The 17,585-nt window shown below is 39.6% G+C and overlaps 1 protein-coding gene across 5 annotated transcripts; it reads left to right on the top strand.

Annotated features, from left to right (window-relative positions):
• The first annotated feature begins 1,245 nt into the window (after window positions 1-1,245).
• Window positions 1,246-11,226, top strand: LOC133881869 (uncharacterized). 5 transcript variants are annotated; one of them, XM_062320920.1, is made up of 6 exons: window positions 1,246-1,856; window positions 8,112-8,153; window positions 8,260-8,652; window positions 8,830-10,274; window positions 10,461-10,546; window positions 10,659-11,226. In XM_062320920.1, the coding sequence occupies exons 4-6, from the start codon at window positions 9,660-9,662 to the stop codon at window positions 10,771-10,773; spliced, it is 816 nt and encodes a 271-aa protein (XP_062176904.1). In that variant the 5' UTR covers window positions 1,246-1,856; window positions 8,112-8,153; window positions 8,260-8,652; window positions 8,830-9,659; the 3' UTR covers window positions 10,774-11,226. The 5 variants fall into 5 exon arrangements, 3 of the variants coding, with proteins under 3 accessions (XP_062176904.1, XP_062176903.1, XP_062176907.1); XM_062320919.1 differs by having other exon boundaries at window positions 10,641-11,226; XM_062320923.1 differs by lacking the exons at window positions 10,461-10,546; window positions 10,659-11,226 and having other exon boundaries at window positions 8,830-9,554.
• The last annotated feature ends 6,359 nt before the right edge of the window (window positions 11,227-17,585 follow it).

Below are 17,585 nucleotides of genomic sequence, written 5' to 3'. Positions count from 1 at the left end.
CGGCCGGATCCTGGCCGGCCAGCGGGGATGGCCGGGTTCTGGCCCTTCCCCGACCAGACTGGCCGGATTCCGGCCTATTTGGTCGGGGATAAGGTCGTCGAGGTGAGTGGTCGGGAATTTCTGGCGGTATGCTATGTTTCTGGCGTGGTATATTCATCGATAGATGGAATGGGCATTTTTGTCTTTATGTACTGAAATATTTTTTAACTTATTTTACTATTAAACTGATGTGGAGCCACTTATGAACTTCCACATCAGTTAGTAAAACTCTTTTGGTAAAAATTTAAGTACACCTAGCATTTCTCTTCCGATTGATCCCCAGCTTATCAGTTTTGTGATCGGGGTCCCTGTTCTACCTGTCTCAGGAGTTCCTTTCCCTTCTGGTGATGAGACTCCCATCATTGACTTCCTACATGATTTCTTTAGCACGAGACCACAGAGAGAGGACAAGTCCCATTCACAGATCAATATCGGTGCTTTTGCTCCAATGCACCGGTTCTTAGCAAAGGTTGTTGTAACCAACCTTTGGCCTCAAGTTCGTTGGAGTGAGCTTACTCTCAAGAAGGCCACCCTTCTCTATGCCATTGTGATGCGGACTCCTTTTTGCCTGTGCAAGCACATCTTGCACACTATGCTCGAGGTTCGCGATGAGAAGAACACGAGTCTGTCTTTTGGGTGTTTGATCACTCAAATCTGTCTTCAGGTCGTGATAGATATTTCAGACTCTGAGCCCAGATCACAGATTCCAGATCCTCTTGGCATTCAGACCCTCATGAAGTCTAATGCACAGTTGTGGCATGAAGCTCAAGGCGATGTTCCTCAATGTAAAGACCAAGAAAATAGATAGGACATTTAACAATTAATAAATCATATTTATTGAATATATGTGATTAATGATTATATTCTAAGTGATAATATTTATACTATAGAAATATAGTGAGTCTAAGATAAAATAATAGTGTTAGAATAAATAATAATAATGATGGGTCCTAGTTGAATGAATAAATAATCATATTTGTACGAATGTAGTTAGATTAGATGTAAAGGTTAAATACCAATTAACAAATGAATGAATTTAATTTGTCGTGGGGTGCTACCATGATTTATAGAAAGTATAGGCATTTAAAATAAAGAAAATCCCACCCACTGCCACGTGTCAACCTGTGAGTGGTCTTGTGGGATATCCTATCTTACTCTTATCTTTAGTAAAGCCAAAAAGACAAGAAAAAATTGGGCAGAGCCTTCAGTTGACCGAATGCCCCCCCCCCACCAATTCTTCTTCTTTCTTCTCTTCCTTCTATTCTTCCTTCTTCTCTGTTCTACCCAAACACACACAGAGAGACCGAGTAAGAGGGAGATTAGAGAGGGGGTTGAGAGCAGAGAGTGAGATCGAGAGAAAGAGAGACTGAGAGATCGAGAGAGAGCCAGACCTGGAGAGATGGGTAGCCGGAGAGGGAAAGAACCTGCGGGCCCGTGAACCAGGGGAGGCCGATCCTCCATGGGTCGTCGCCGACGAAGCCAAAGCCAAGGATTTCTGGTGACCCGAGCAACCACAAACCCGAGAGAAAAGACCCGTAACCCATGCGACCCGTGACCCAGACCGAACAAAGAGAGACCCGGTTCTCCATGGTGACTTTCCGACGCGATTTCCAGCAGTTGGAGGCTGTTCTCCAGTGGTTTCCGTCGGTAGTGGACTACCCAGTGACCCGTGAGTGTGTAAGACCCGGAAGACCCATCAAAGTCGTGACCCAGTGACCCGAGACCCATGAAACCCGGTTCTTCATGGCATTTTCCAGCGACTTTTCCAGCGGAAATCAGAGGCAATTTTTAATGGATTTTTGAGGAAAATCACCAAGGTATATAAATCCTATAATTTGTGGATTGATATGATTATTGTGAAATTAGGGTTTTATAATTTTGGGGGTTTTGTTCGGCCGTGTGTGATGCTTGTGTTTTCTGGATTGTTACCATGAGCTTAGTATTTTCTGAGTTGGTATTTGCTGTTGATAGGTTGTGTGTGTGTTGGCTGTGTTCTCTGTTGTGGCCGGTTGTGTGTTGGCAGGGGCTATTTGGGTGTTTTTTGGACCGTTGGCAGATTGGGAATTTGATGGGTTCACTGTGGTTGGGTTGATTTGGAGTATTTAGTTATTAGTGGTTTTAAGTCCCTGTTTTAGATTATGTTAAATCCTAGAGTTTGGTGGATTAGTTTTTATGAAAGGTTGGACTTAATGGTGTTTATGGATGTGAGTTGGGGCTTTGATGGTTGGATTTGTGGTGTTGATTTTTGGGTAGCCCTTAATGGCTTTGGCCGATTATATGTAATGAAGGAGTTTTGATTCGTTTCGATATATGGCCATGGATATTAAAGGTTTGGTTGTAAGAGAATCTTGACTTATTGTTAGAATAGAAATGATAATGTTTATGATTGATATTTTATGAATGTAAGGGGTTGTTTTGGATAAGCTGACCGATTAGGAGTAATGTTCATTTTAGAACCTAATTTGATGGGTAGCTATGTTAAACGGTTGGATTCTTTGCAACGGATCATTTGGGATATTCTATTTAAGTTTTGATTCTTTGGCTTAACTTAATTATGTAGAATTTGATAATGCCGGGCTTAGGTGTTCACTAGGAGCCTTGGGATAAGTTAAGCTAAGCATGGGTTAGACCTAGAGCCTAAGTGTAATGCTTAGCTTTGAGGACGATGTATAAGCTTTAGTAAACGAATGTATATTCAATATGTGATTATAACCTAATTTAATAAGAGTTATTAAATTAATATGTTGAACAAGATTAATGCTCTATAATCTAAACTACTTAGATGATTAACATAGATAGTGAGAAGCAACAATAATAAGTAAGCTAAATAAAATAGTAAATACATCATTGTATTAATAAACAAAGATTATATGAACCTAGACATAAATGTTAACCTAATAATAGTTTAGGCACTTAACTAGTTTTAGAAGTGGATAAAGCGACGTGTGAGAGCGCGGGTAGTTTAGGCGTCATAAAGTAAGGAGTTCATAGTGTAGCCTAACGATACCAATGTTTACAGGATAAGGTTCAGATTGGAGACTTCAAGGGGTTCTCCAATGTTGAGTTCGAGTCAAGAGTCCAATGCAGTCAAGGTGGGTATTCCACTCACTGAGAAAATATATATTTTTATATGTATTGGATTGATAAAAATATATATATTGTTTATGAAACCGAACCGACCATATGATGAAATGTATATGCTTTGAGATGATTTGATTAGTTTCGATTATGTTTAAACTATAGCAATGATGTTTAAGAGGTAGTGCAAGAGTGAAAAGTATTGAATAGATTTAAAGTGTTAAGTTCTGCAGTTGAGATATAAATTATGCAAATTGTTTGAGAACATGACATGTTGAAACTGTTTAAATTTTATAAAGAAACTAAGTTTTGAACGATTTCAAAGTGTTGGATAAAATGCTGGATTTGTTTAGTTTTGAGAGGACGTGATTTAACAACTGCATGATACTGGTCAAGCACGGAACATTGAGCATGTAGTATAGAGCATACATACCAGCAGTATCAGTATATCAGCAGCATAACAGTATTAGCAGCATATCAGTATCAGCAACATAACAGTATCAGCAGCATAACAGTATCAGCAGCATATCAGTATCAGCAGCATATCAGTATCAATAGCATTATTAGCCCCAGTTCATGCATAGCATATATAGCATTGTTTTGTGAGAGATGTTTTTATGCTATGAGTAGTTTTACTAGACGTATTGGTATGCATAAGAGTCTTCATGAAAAAGATCTTATGTATATTTCTATCGAATAGTCATGTGTTAAGATCATACATTAAACTTGAAAGTACATGGATACATGATTGCCCGGGTGCGAGTAATGGCATGTCTATGAGTAGAAAGGTTGACTGTTCTTGTTCTTCAGGAAAGACGTGTTAGTATGATTGAGTTTAGCTCTAGTGCTCTCATGATCTACTGACGTTCAAGGCACGAAGCTGAAATACGATCAAAGATGGTGTTGCGAGTGTTTTGTTGACGGATGTTGTCCTAGTATGGAAGAGTAAGATGCCATGTTCCTTGCTTATGACCTATGTGTATGCGTGATATCTGTGATGGAGTGATCGTATGCACATATGTCTTAGCGACCGATGAAAAGTATTATTATAGAGGGGTCTGTATATGGAAACTTCCAAGGAGGGATGACTGGAACTTCTATATATTTTCCCAGCTATTTAGTATGTTTTAAATGTCTTCTAAATAGTCGGTGTTTGCTGCATTAGCTATAGGTAAATTGTGGCTAATATAGTGCTCGCACGACTAAAAATAAAATAAAGGTTGGTTCTTTGTGAAAACTCAGTTAGTCTTATACCACTGAGGTCTTAGTGTGTTTCATGCTAAGGCAGTGAACTCATTCTTTCACCTATGCGGATGTGGACACCACCACAACCGTGTAAATGATATTTCTTTGGCTGCAGCTACTTCGGTATAGTTGATGGGTTGGTAGCAGTGTACTTGGGATATTATGACTGAAGCTCGCCGCGATAGTTGTAATTGTCAGACCACGGGTTGTCCACTATTTTATAGGTTTGGTATGACTTGTGACGTTTGTGTCACTTATTCTTTGTTAAGCCATTATTGTTATGTAAATATTGTGTTAATAAGACTTAAACAGATAGATGTTAAATGGCTCAATGTTGTAATTAATTTGTGATAGATGTATAAGTTGTAATTTCCGCTATTCAGATTTATGTTTTCCGCTGCATAGATAGATATATGTTATACTCTGATTATCAGGTACATGTTATGGGGCATGTGCCATATGTTGGCTGAGCGACACATAGTCGTGCCACTGCGATGACTCGTTTTACGTTTTGTATAAAAAAAAAAAATAAATAAATAAATAAAAAATAAAAAAATAAATAATAAAAAAAAAACGGGTCGTCACACTCAGCCTCCACCAGTTCCCCTACCAGCAGCTGCATCATCATCACAGGATGTGCCTCCTTCATTTGATATAGAAGCTGCATTTACTCAACTTATGTCATCCATGGGAGCTCTCCAACGTGAAGTTAATCTTATTAGAGAGCGTGTTGAACAGTGTCAGATTGACATTAGGGAGTGCCTGCAGTATCATCACCCCAAGCCTGATGATAAGGACTAATTTTTTTTTTTTTCTATTACTTATTATTATTTTTAGAACAATTTTAATTTGTGATGACATTTTGTGTATTTCTTAAACACTTATGTTTTTATTAATACTCTGTTTACCCTTTGTCATTGTGTGACAAAAAGGGGGAGTATTTTTTGGTTTTAGACCAGAAATGTATTTCCAAACCGGTCAAGTGTTTTTGTCCCAGAATGGCCAAAGGGGGAGTTTATTAGTATTTTATGTTGCCTACATTCTGGAGAACAAAAAAACACTTTATGTAATAGTTGCAAATTAACAAGATGGTCGGTTTTTATTCAGAATCTTCATTTATTCGAACAGTGCTCACGTGACTGATCACAAGCTTCTAGAAGATGTCCATGAAGAGTCCTTGCATATTCTAAGCCAAATCAATCATTTCTTGTGCAACCGTCCCGAAGAGCCTTTGAACGCGTCCGGACACCCCGCAGTGTCTAGCAGATTACGTTGAAGACGTCCGGACGACAGAGCAACACCGTCCGGATGACGTAGCAACACGTCCGGACGCTGCCTGCATTTCAGAATATTCCAGTGTTCCGTTTGAACGCAGAAATGAGTTATAGCGAAGACCGTCCGAACGCTCGGCCAAGCCGTCCGGACGTGGACCTGATAAGGATAGAATTGCACTATTTCTGAAAGGCAATCACAGAAGACCGTTCGGACGTGGGTAACTTCCATCCGGACGCTCAACAGCCAGAATCCGAATCTCACAGATTTAGGTTTTCTGTAAGCCTATAAATAGAAGGCCCTAGGCTTGTCAATTGTATAGAATTCGGTATTGAATTCTCTTAGCTTTGAGAGGGTGTTTAGGGAGAATCGAAGATCCGCTAGCTCTCAAGCCATTGCCAGTGTGTGCTCAACAGTTCGTGTGAAGTCTATCTTAGGGGTTGGCCCTAAGGTAAAGGAATCCATCAAAAACCCCTTTAGGTAGGAGATCTGGTTGTGAAGCATTCACGATAGGCTTCGTGTCAAAGTTAAAGGTATGACTACTGCATAAAGGTATGTGAGTACGAGTGTCTTGTAACTAGCTTTGTTTTTGGATAGTGGAGTTCCTGGGTTTGGCTGCCCCGGAGTGATTTTTCTCTTCACAGAGTTTCCAATTTGTAACAAATATCTTATCTTATTTAAATTTCGCATTTAAAATATTTTGTTGCACACAAACACACACACTTGGTTAAATTAGAAGTCAATATTTATTTTCATATGGGTTAATCTAGGATGATTGCAGAAGACCCATTTTCAACTGCCCTCTTAAGTTTTATTGGCTAGGGGCCATTGTAAGTACTAGGAGCCAAAACAATCCAAACCTGTTGAAACTACCTTAGTAGAAAAATATAAAATTACAAACCAGGGGGCCATGGCCATGCTTGGCCCCCTTGCATCCGTCCCTGATTGTCTGAATTCTCAGTAGATGATGTTTGGTAAGAAAACTAAAAAAGTCGTGGAGTCGTTTCCTGAATTGTCAGTAGGTTCACTCTAAATAATCGTATTTTTTGTTGTCGTTTCCATTGCCTATAATTTGCAATCTCTATTCGCAAGGTCAAGAAAAAGAGGGTTTTAATGCCCCTTTACTCAGATTACCCCATGGTGGATCTGTATTTATCCATCCCCATATGTGTGTCAGCATCATTTTATAGATGACATTTCATTTTTCTTAAAACTTCATGGTTTCTGTCGAGGATGTGATGCTTGGTTCAATTTTCTTATATACTGCACATACGGTACAATTTATGAAGTACGTGTCTAGAATTACTGAGAAAAAAATAACAAAAATTTGCTTGTAAAACAGTAAAAAGTACATCCAAGATGCAACCAACTGGTGGTGGTTTAGGGAAGCTTTTTTTTTTCAGCTAGAATTGTTAGATTTGGTTGTCTAATAGAATGAGTTTCTTTGCACAAAACCATTGTTAAAAACATTTAGATCCTTGTTTAATGTAAATAGAGCATGTCAAAAAATCTTGTAAAAGTTCATGGTTATTAATAATTTGATTCCAGGTTGAAGTTTCTTAATTAGCTTGGTTATTTCTTTTTCTTCTTTTTTGCTGAGTGCACTTGTGAGGTGTTCCGCATTGCTAAGATGTAAGAAGAGTGAGTAGTTTATAATATTTGTTAGGCCCAAACCCATAAATTTAAGCTTTTAGGTTGTGTGGTGTCTCAACATACTATATAATGAGCTCACTAAAAAGACTCCCTAACGTGCCTATCTCCCAACATTCCCTTCCCCAACTAAAACTAGTTGATTCTTTTAATGGAAAGATTGGATTGATAGTATAAACTGGCTTCCTTTCCTCTGGAGTCATGCTTCATATCAAACTCCGATCCTTTCCTTGCATGTTGTCTGGATATGCCAACTAAACTCTTTAATGTAGGGTTAACATAATAAATATTTTTTCTCCTTTTTTTCACCCAGAATTGAATTGTAAACCTAAGACAAACCAATCTCGCAGCTTAATTATGGTGTAAGGTCAGTTCTCAAATGATCTAACTACCGTATTGGAAACCTCATATCAATGTGGGAAGTTTCTGGGCTGCTAGCTTAGTGGTGTCAATGTCATGCAGCTCGAGTTTCCATTTTGGTACTGTTACTATTTGGAACCTTATTTTTCTTCAACGTAATCCTCAATGGATGAGCTGAGCATGATGTTTTTCTTTTCCAACATTTACCAGTTGCGATTTTTTGAACATATATGTTCAAGCTGGAAAGAGTAGAATGACAGGAACTGAAATGTCTTGCTAAACTCTTTATTAGTATGTTAAGACGAACTAGTTTGAGGGAATTTTCTCCAACTCAGACAAAAAAACTGCCTTGTGTTTTCACATGCTAATTAAAGAACATTAAGGGCCTTGTTTTTGTTTTCTTTTTTCTATGCTAATTAAAAGTGTGGTTCAATACTGTACCATAATATTGTCACTGTTCACTGCAGCACGGACAGTACTTTCTGCGTGCTCGACTGACGAACCGTAAGGTATGAAGCTTGTTCAATCTTTACCTCTTCTGCAGTTTCCTATATTCATGCTGTAACATATTTTAGGAAATTGTCCTACATTTGTTCTAAACCCTTTCTTAAATAGATGTCATTTTTCACAACCCCACGAAAGTCCCCAAGAAAACACCCATCACCAACCCCGTCCTCTTTTGGGGTAAATTCTAACCCCCCCAAAGCGGTATGGACCCCCGACACAGAGTTGGCTTTGGTGTACTCTCTCGTGGAACTAACCCAAAAAGGGATTTGGCCGTCTTAACCAAAGCATTTGGCCACCATCACTGAGCATTTTAACAACGCTATTCAAATGGAAGGGTTCCATTACACAGAGAAGCAAGTTGGCAAGAAGATAGATAAATTCAAGGTCGACTGGAAGGACTTCAGTGAACTCCTCAACGGTAGTATAGTCACTGAAGGGGGTTGGGACGATGTGAAGAATACGGTGTCATTAGAGGAACATCAATGGGAACAACTGAAATCGGTAAATCTCTCAATTTCCTATATATAATTACCATTAATTGAGATATTGAAATCTGAAAATATATCAATTTCGTATATATACTTACCATCATTTGAGAAACTGAAATCTGAATATTACTTATCAATTTCGCGATTATACTTACCATTATTTGACAACCTCAGTTACCATGTTTTGCAGCAATACAGGGTACACAAATATTTAAGATTCAAGAAGGGTGGACCCCTGAACTACGCCAAATTGAATCTCCTCTTCACGGGGACACGAGCTATGGGGCAGTTTAGTCATGCTAGCACTATGGACCCGCCGGACGATGGCAATGTCGTTGTGTTTGACGTCAATAATATCTCACCAACAGTAATTGACCTCAATAATATCTCACCAACAGTAATTGACCTCATAGAGCTGCAACGTCCTCCACTGCGCATTCACAGGAACAAAGGTAAGAAGGTAGCGTCCTCGACAAGCAATTCGCCAAGGTCGAGCAAGCGGGGGTCCAAAGGTGAAGAGATAATGGTGGGTCTAACCAATACTTTCTATGAGATCAAGGACCAACTGTAGAGTATGATGGTCAAAAGCTCGACATCCAGTTCTGTGGGGAACGTTTGTCCCAACACCGGCCGTCCTCGAGATTGGGTCATCGAGGCAATGAACATAATAAACACACTGGATGTTCAGATGGCTTTGCCTACACATGCACAACGTAATGCGTGTACAACCTTGAAGGGGATTCATGAGGCGAATGTGTTCGTCCACATGACCGATGCAATTCAAAGAGACTGGCTGATGGGTTTCCTTTCTCCTGACAATAATTGATATAGTTGACTGTGTTTATGTGGGGAAGGCACCAGACTTCGGATATTTAAGTTTATATTTATGCACGGACTTATGAATGTTTGCGTAAAGGATATTTAAATTATGAATTTGCAGTGTAATGATGAATAGGTTCATCATAATCAGTTTTTAGAACTCTAATGCAGATGATATAATTCAACATAATTGTACTCAATATGGATGGCGGTGGAACGTCTGGCATGAACTCAAACTATGAAAACTGGGGTGATACACCTGACGACCCCCAATATTGTGCGAGTGAGGTACCCGACAATGAGGATGATGAGGAAACGAACACAGACCCGGACTATGCTGAGATCTTGAATCTTCTCGATAGCCTGTTCAAAGTGATTGAAGAACTTCACTTTAACATACAACAAGCTTATCGAGTTATGTGTATTCCGCAACGCACATCAATTTTGACGGGCCATATGTGGGTCCATTGGGTCCTAACGAACCCCAACCCTAATACATGCTACGAGCGCTTCCGAATGTTTCCCTGCACCTTCATAAAACTATGTAGCACATTAAAAAATAATAGCTATCTAGGGGATAGTCGATATGTTAAGATCACAGAGAAAGTAGCAGCCTTTCTCTTAGTTGTTTGCCAGGCGCACTCACAGAGGAGTGTGGCCGACAGGCTGCAAAGATCGACTCACACCATAAGCACATACATTGGGCAAGTATGCAAAGCCCTATGTAGATTGGGCAATACGCTCATACAACTGTGTGCCACAGAGATGCCTCACCCATACGTCCCCCGTGACAGGCGATATTACCCCTGGTTTAAGGTGCGCAACCTTCTTAATACTCTTGTTAAGTATATATATACATTTTATTTGCTCCAATTGATGGCACACAAATAATGGCATGCGTAACCAATCACAATGCGATGCCATTTATCAGTCGCAAAAAAAAACCCAACACAGAATGTTGTGTGTGACAGACTTTGACCTTTGCTTCACGTTCATTTGTAGTGGGTGGGAGGGCAGTGCGCACGATTCATGAATTCTCACATCCACTATAAACGATCATGTGATGCGCTTCCCAACACCGGCCGAAGGTACAATTAAATCATCCTAAGTTGTTCGTCCAAATTCAATTCTAGTGTACTCTTTATAGAACGGAATACTTAGATACAACGCCTAACTTTGCAGGCTTTTATTATTTGGTAGATTCTGGATATGCTTGCTCCAAGGGGTTCTTGCCCTCATACCGCAACGAACGATACCACCTGCAAAACTTTCATGGCAGTGGAGCCCAACTTCGGAGGAAGAAAGAGTTGTTTAACCATAGACACTCTTCACTGCGATTGGTGGTGGAACGAACTTTCGGGATTTGGAAGAATCAGTTTCCAATTTTAGAAAATATGCCACCATACGAAATCTCGGCACAACGTTTAATTGTGATTGCATGTTGCACAGTCCACAACTTTATCCGCAAGGATTATGCAGACATTGATCCATTATTTAGATCCACTTTGCAGGAGATGTACAATGAATCTTGGATCGATGTATCGCAACAGGCTCTTATGCCAGGAGTATCATATGTACCACCTGGACAACGACTTGATCAATCAGAGGCTAGCACAAGGTTCATGGGGATGTACCGGAATTCAATGTGTTATGACCTATGGCGCGTAGTTAATGGCGAGTAAACCTTAGAAAGTTTTTGTTCGTATTGGACAATGTGAGCTACTACTTTTTATATTTGTAAGGGACTGGTTTAATGGAAATGATGGCTATTGAGACTTTCAGAGTTGGTAATTTTCAGTGGTATGTTTGGTGTGTGCTTGTGTATGACCTTTTGTTAAATGTTCGTTAAATATATGATTGTGTATCACATTAATGTAATTACAATTCCCAAATAAGATATTATTAATTACGATTCACATATATTAGAATAGGTAGGAGTTGAGTGTCTAGGAACAAAAATGATGGGTTTGCTTTTTGACCAAGAAATTGGCCTCACTTCCTTGGAGATGTATGAGCGGATGTTAATTATAGTGTGTTTGATAGCTTTTTTAATTAGGTATTTCGGTTGAAAGCAATTTTGGAATTTTTTTCGTTCTTTTTTTTTTTTTTTTGAAATGAATGAGAAAAAAAGAGAGAAATTGTTGTAAGATGCACACACCCGTAAATTGTAGTATGATGGGAACAAGACAGCTCAACCCACTTTGTATGTTTATATGTTTGTTTAACATTTTGGAAGTTACTTGCACAGGAAAAACAAAAAAAAAAAGTATAAGAAATTTAGAAGGAAATCGATTTGACCAAGAAAAATCTCCAAGGATAACTAAAAGAGCCAATTTACATATTCTGAAACCAATTCTAATTAAGAATTTTCATTTTGGCAGCAATATCAAGTACTTACTCAAGTCCAATTTATTTAAAATTATAATTTTATAAAATGTAAGTCATAGAATAAAAGACTATATATACATTTTATTGCAATTATATTGCAATTAAGTCATTGTTATGCAATTTTTCCAAAAATACTCATATTTTTTTAAAAAAAACTAAAATAAAAAATCAAGATTTTCATGTAAAGAATATAATGGTGCTCCCTTTTTCCTTTTATACCATTAATACAGCAAAGAGAGCATCATGCATTCCTCTTATGTCACAAACTTACAATTCTCATGCCCATAATCACAATCAAGGTGAAACAAAGTCCAATATCTACATCCAAAGTAGACAAGCACATAAAAGAAACCACCACATGCCAAAAAAGTCCCAAGTACACGGTACAATAATCTGTTCCCATAAGCTCATTCTAACATCAAGGATGAGGGACCTCTAGATCCACTATAACCAATACAGTAGAAGACTAACAACAAAATGAGTAGTAGTGCTGTAGCCCGGAAAGGAGTAATGTTTTTTCGACCCAACCCTAACTCCCGCCGTATGACGTCATAATGGGACTTGCATTTTCTTTCAACTAGTTCATCAACTCCATTATTAAAAACATTCATTCTCTTCTCCAGTTCCTCGAGACGTTCCATTAAGATCTTTTCGGTAGCGGACATATTATCAGCCCACGCAAAATAATCACATTCACCGAATTTCTGCATGCAAGCATAATATGTAAAGGGGTCCTACAACACTTACAACGAATTATATACTACAATGTCATAGGAAATTACCTTGTAATGTATACATCCATACCACTTTCTACCGAGGTTTTTCGACGTCTTGGAGTTCCTCAGTTGTGCTGGAACTCCACAATGACACAGGGGCGGACCACTTGACATGTCACTAGCCGTAGACATTTACTATAGATACATTGTATATGACATGAACAATTTAGGAATACGAATATGTAACATTTATATATTTGGGTGGACTGACAATAGGAATATCAATCTCTAATGTAATTTACTCCTCACAATACGCTTTTTACATTTTATTTTAAAATCATGCTTTATCCCCAACAAAATGACTCTCCCAAACAAACTTTAAAATACGTCATGCAATTTGGAAATAGCAAGTAGGAATCATCAATAGGAATACACAAAGGCCCCTGAAAATTAAATGGACTTCTAATTTTAACAAGTGTGTGTGAACAGTGTGCAACAAAATATTAACTGCGGAAATTAAAGGAGACAAATATTTTATTGACGAAGTGGAAACTCAATTAAGAAAAAAACCACTCTAGGGCAGCCAAACCCAGGATATCCACTATTCAGAGGACAAAGCTAGTTACAAAGTAGTAGCACTCACATACCCCTGATGCAATGGTCGTACTTTGAACTCTAACGTGTAACCCAACACGAACGCCTCATAACCAGGTCTCCTACCTGAAGGGTTCTTCAATAGAATCATTTACCTTAGGGCCAACCCTAAGATAGACTTCAGTTTAAGCGCAGTAACAGCACACACAGCAACGGCTTCAGAGAGATCAACTCAGCTCAATAGACACACAATATAGCTCTTTAAGCACTAGTGGAATTCAATACCGAATTCTTGTTGTTCTCAAGCCTAGGGGCCTCTATTTATAGGCTGACAGTTCAAATGAGCGTTTGGCTTGATAAAACTGGGAGCCGTCCGGATGGTAGTCATAGGCCGTTCGAACGGACAACTATGCGACTGAAATTCTGAAAATTTTGCTGAAAATCTTTCCTGTTTGAGAGTCGCGTTCGGACGATGATGCCCTGTCGTCCGAACGGTCGCACGTTCGCTGCAAGTAATTTTCATATAGAGGCTTCGCGCGTCCGGACTGAGAGGATGGTCGTCCGAACAGCTGATCTGATCCACGCAATTTCCATATCTGATGCTCGCACGTCCGGACCATGCTGATTGGCGTCTGGACGTCTGGATTTGAATTGCGATACTTGCCTTATGGATGAGCGCGTCCGGAGGGAAATCCACGTCTTCCGGATGGTTGCAGCAATCTTCCCATATCTGTGTTTTGGAAAGAAATCTTGAGGCTTGATCGAACACTGAGGATCGTCCGGACGGGTTGCTGAATTGTCTGGACGGATGCAAGCTGGAGCAGTTCAAAGCTTCTCGACACAGATGAAGGTCCGAACGGGAATCCACGTCGTCCAGACGGATGATGCTTTAGTCTGATGTGCGTCCGAAAGGTTTGACACGTCATCTGGATGGTTGATGCATTGGACAGCTGGGCGTCTAGACGGTATGACACGTCGTCTAAACGGCTGGCAGAGAACCGAATTTTCTGATTTGCAAACTGTGCAGAATCTTCTGGAAACACTTCTGAATAGCAGAATCCTTGTTAAAAAGCATCATTACAATGAAGTGATTTTGTCCAACAGAATGCAGCCAATTACAAACTAACAAACTCCCATTTTGGCCATTCTGAGACAAAAATCACTTGACCAGTTAAAAATACAATCCCGGTCCAAAAATAAAAATACTCCCCCTTTTTTGTCACAAAGGGACAAAGGGTAAAACGGAGTAATAAAAATCAACCACAACAAAAATTACTCTCCCTAAAGGTCTCAGAAGGACCAGGGTAAACAGAATAATAAAGTCCACAAGTTTAAAACAAAAAGGACCGAATAAGAAAACATCAAGCTGAACTGTGGAAAGAAGAGCAGCATGGTTAGGTCCTTCAAAAAAGTATAATAGCACACGCATGTATCCCAATTTGAGAAATTAGTCAAAGAGCACGTCAAAATTATGCAAACATATAGTCGATAGACAAGGATAAGATAGGCAAAGATTCCCCTGCAATGAAATAGCTTTCTCAACTCATGCAATGTGTGGGTGTGTGAAGGCTTTTTCAAAGGTATGACTTTGATTGAGATGATACACAGCATCCATATTTTCTAGACAAGAGAGAAAATCATTGAGAGATTAGTCAAAAGTCAAACCTGATAAATTACTAAGGCCTAGCCACCCTTATCTGATACACTCCCCCTAAGATGCAAAACCCAATTGTTTTACTTGTACCATGAAGGACAAGGAAAATTTTACTTGCACCATGAAGGGCAAGGCATATAGCAAACATAAGCAGTGAATATACAATTTAAAGTGCAGAACTCACATGATTTACTGCTTGATTCTTTTGATGCTGCAACCTAGAGAGTGCCAAAGTTTTTAGGTTCAAGGTTCAACTAGCATCTTGGTCAATTTGACCATCTTGTCAAAAACCTCTCTCTTGTATAGAGTACCCAGAATCAAAAAGTTAGAGAGAAAAATACACACCTTTGAGGAGCCTTGGATAGTGCATGAAGTCATCTCATGAGAGAAGCAGCTATCAACCATAACAAGTGAGCAGGAAAACTTTTCATATGTCAGACTTATGTTCTCAACCATATGGAAGAATAATTCACCAATGCACAATGAACTAATAACCAAAAAAAAAAAAAAATACATGAGATAGCTGACATACCTTTGAAGGAACCATCCTACTACAAAACTCCCAATTTTTTTTTCTTTTTTTCTTTTTTTTTTTAAAAAAAATGCAATATGGAAATAACATCATATGCAAGGCAAGATCAAAACCTGTGTAAGCTCGATGATGCCAATACAGAAAAAACAGTCGCTCGACCTGTTTTTTTTGTCTTCCCTAACAAGTACCTGCAATGTTCTCTCAAGAGAAAATAGGGGCAAAAACCAAACTGGTTCCTAGATTGCATACAAAATATAACAAGTCAAAGTCAAGCAATCAAAACTGATGCCTTAGGATTAGGAACCAAATCCTAGGCATGAACACCTTCTCCTGCTAGGTGCGTCCATTCCCCCTCATTGGGTGAATGTTATTCTTCTTCTTGACCCAAGCCTGCCTTTCAGTGGGTGGTTGCTAGCAGGACTTCATCTGTTGGCCCATCCACTCCATCATGCTTTGCATCCAAATAGGTGGCTCTTTGTAGTATTGATCATCTTCCACCTTCTGAGACCTTTTCAAGTGCTTGGATTTGATCTTGGATTTGCCACTGTGACTGGCAGGTACAAATCGTTGCTGAGATGCCTGGTGCCAAGGTGCATGAGACCAAGGAGCTTGATATTGAGGAGCTTGATGCGTTGGTGCTTGCCTCTATGGAGCTTGGTAAGGTGCCTGATACCATGGAGTTTGATGCTGAGTCAGAGGTCTAGTGCCATGATTAGCTTGTCTAGGCACTTCTTTCTTGGCCTTTGTCTTTTGTGCTTTAAGGAGGGAGCACTGGGGTCGAACATGCCCACTCAGACCGCAGTGATGGCATATAGGAGATCTTTTGATGGAATGAGACTTCTGAGTGCCTGGAACATCATCATTAATCATGTCCTTCCCTTTATCTTCAGCAATGGGGGGAGGCTCTGGGACTGCAGGTTTGACAAATACAGTCTTGGAAGTAGAGAGAGTGTCAGTGGTAGGAGCTACATACCCGAGACCAGTCTTGTCGGTTGGGCTCTTCTGAATGGACAGCATGCGAGTCAGTTTTTCATCAGTGACTCTTTCTAATTGGAGTTGCATCTCTAGTAGCTTTTCCTCGAGCTCTTGTATTTTGAGCAGCAATGAACTCTTCTTAGTCTGCAAACTGTTCAGATCATGAGGTGCTGCTTACGTTCTTCCCTCAGCTTTTCGTACTCTACATAGAGAGTTTTGTACGCCTCCTTGAGTTCATCCCCATTATCACTATGCTCTGAGTAATAAGAGTCCTCTTCTTCAACAAGTGGAGCCACAAAGGGTAGAAATTTTTCAGGCTCAGAAGCTTCTTCTTTTGACTCATCACTGAGAGTCACATTGTAAACCTTCCTCTTGCCCTTCTTGAGGCTCCCACAATCAACCCGTATGTGCCCAAATCCTGAGCATTCAACACATCTTGGACCTCTGGGATCCTTCTTTTCTTCTTCCTTGGGTTCAGCTTCTCTGGGAGCTTTCTTCATATTTTTCAGAAAACTTCTTCTTGAATCAGTCATCTCTCATTAGTCTTCTGAAATTTTTGACCAGCATAGCCACAGCTTTTTCTTCCTCCTCAGAGTCATCTCCAGATGAGGCTTCTACCCTTTTCTTGGAAGCCTTCAGGGCAATGGTCTTCAGCTTCTTGACCGAGGGCAAGGACAGCTCATAAGTTTGAAGAGATCCCACCAACTCTTCAATCTTCATTTCTTCAAGATCTTTGCTATCTTCAATAGTAGTCACCTTGATCCTGAAATGCTCAGGCAAAGATCTTAGAATCTTTCGGATGAGTTTTACATCCGAGACAGGCTTCCCAAGATTTACCATGGAGTTTCTCAGGTCACTCATCTTGGAGTAAAACTCTCCAATTGTCTCTTCTTCCAACATCTTAATTTCTTCAAATCTGGAAATCAACATTTGACGTTTGGCAGATTTTACAAGTTTAGTGCCTTCATATGTTGTTTCCAAGATTTGTCACGCTTCTTGAGCAGATTCATAGTTTGAAATTTTTGCAAATTCAGTCGGTGAAAGTGCTTGACATAGAGCATGGAGGGCTTTATCATTTGAAAGTCGTGCGTTCTTCTTAGGGACTAGTTCGAGTGCTGTATCCGCTAGTTTAGTCCAACCAGTTTCAACAATACTCCAACAGTCAATAGATTTTAAAAAGAACCGCATACGTGCCTTCCAATAGCCGTAGTTCGTACCGTCAGAGGCAGGAACAGTATTAAGAGTTTGAGACATGTTAACAGATAGAA

This window comes from Alnus glutinosa, chromosome 11 (genome assembly GCF_958979055.1).
Source record: "Alnus glutinosa chromosome 11, dhAlnGlut1.1, whole genome shotgun sequence".
NCBI lineage: Eukaryota > Viridiplantae > Streptophyta > Magnoliopsida > Fagales > Betulaceae > Alnus > Alnus glutinosa.
Note: the sequence above shows the minus strand (reverse complement) of the source record. Positions and strands in the feature narration are given on the sequence as shown.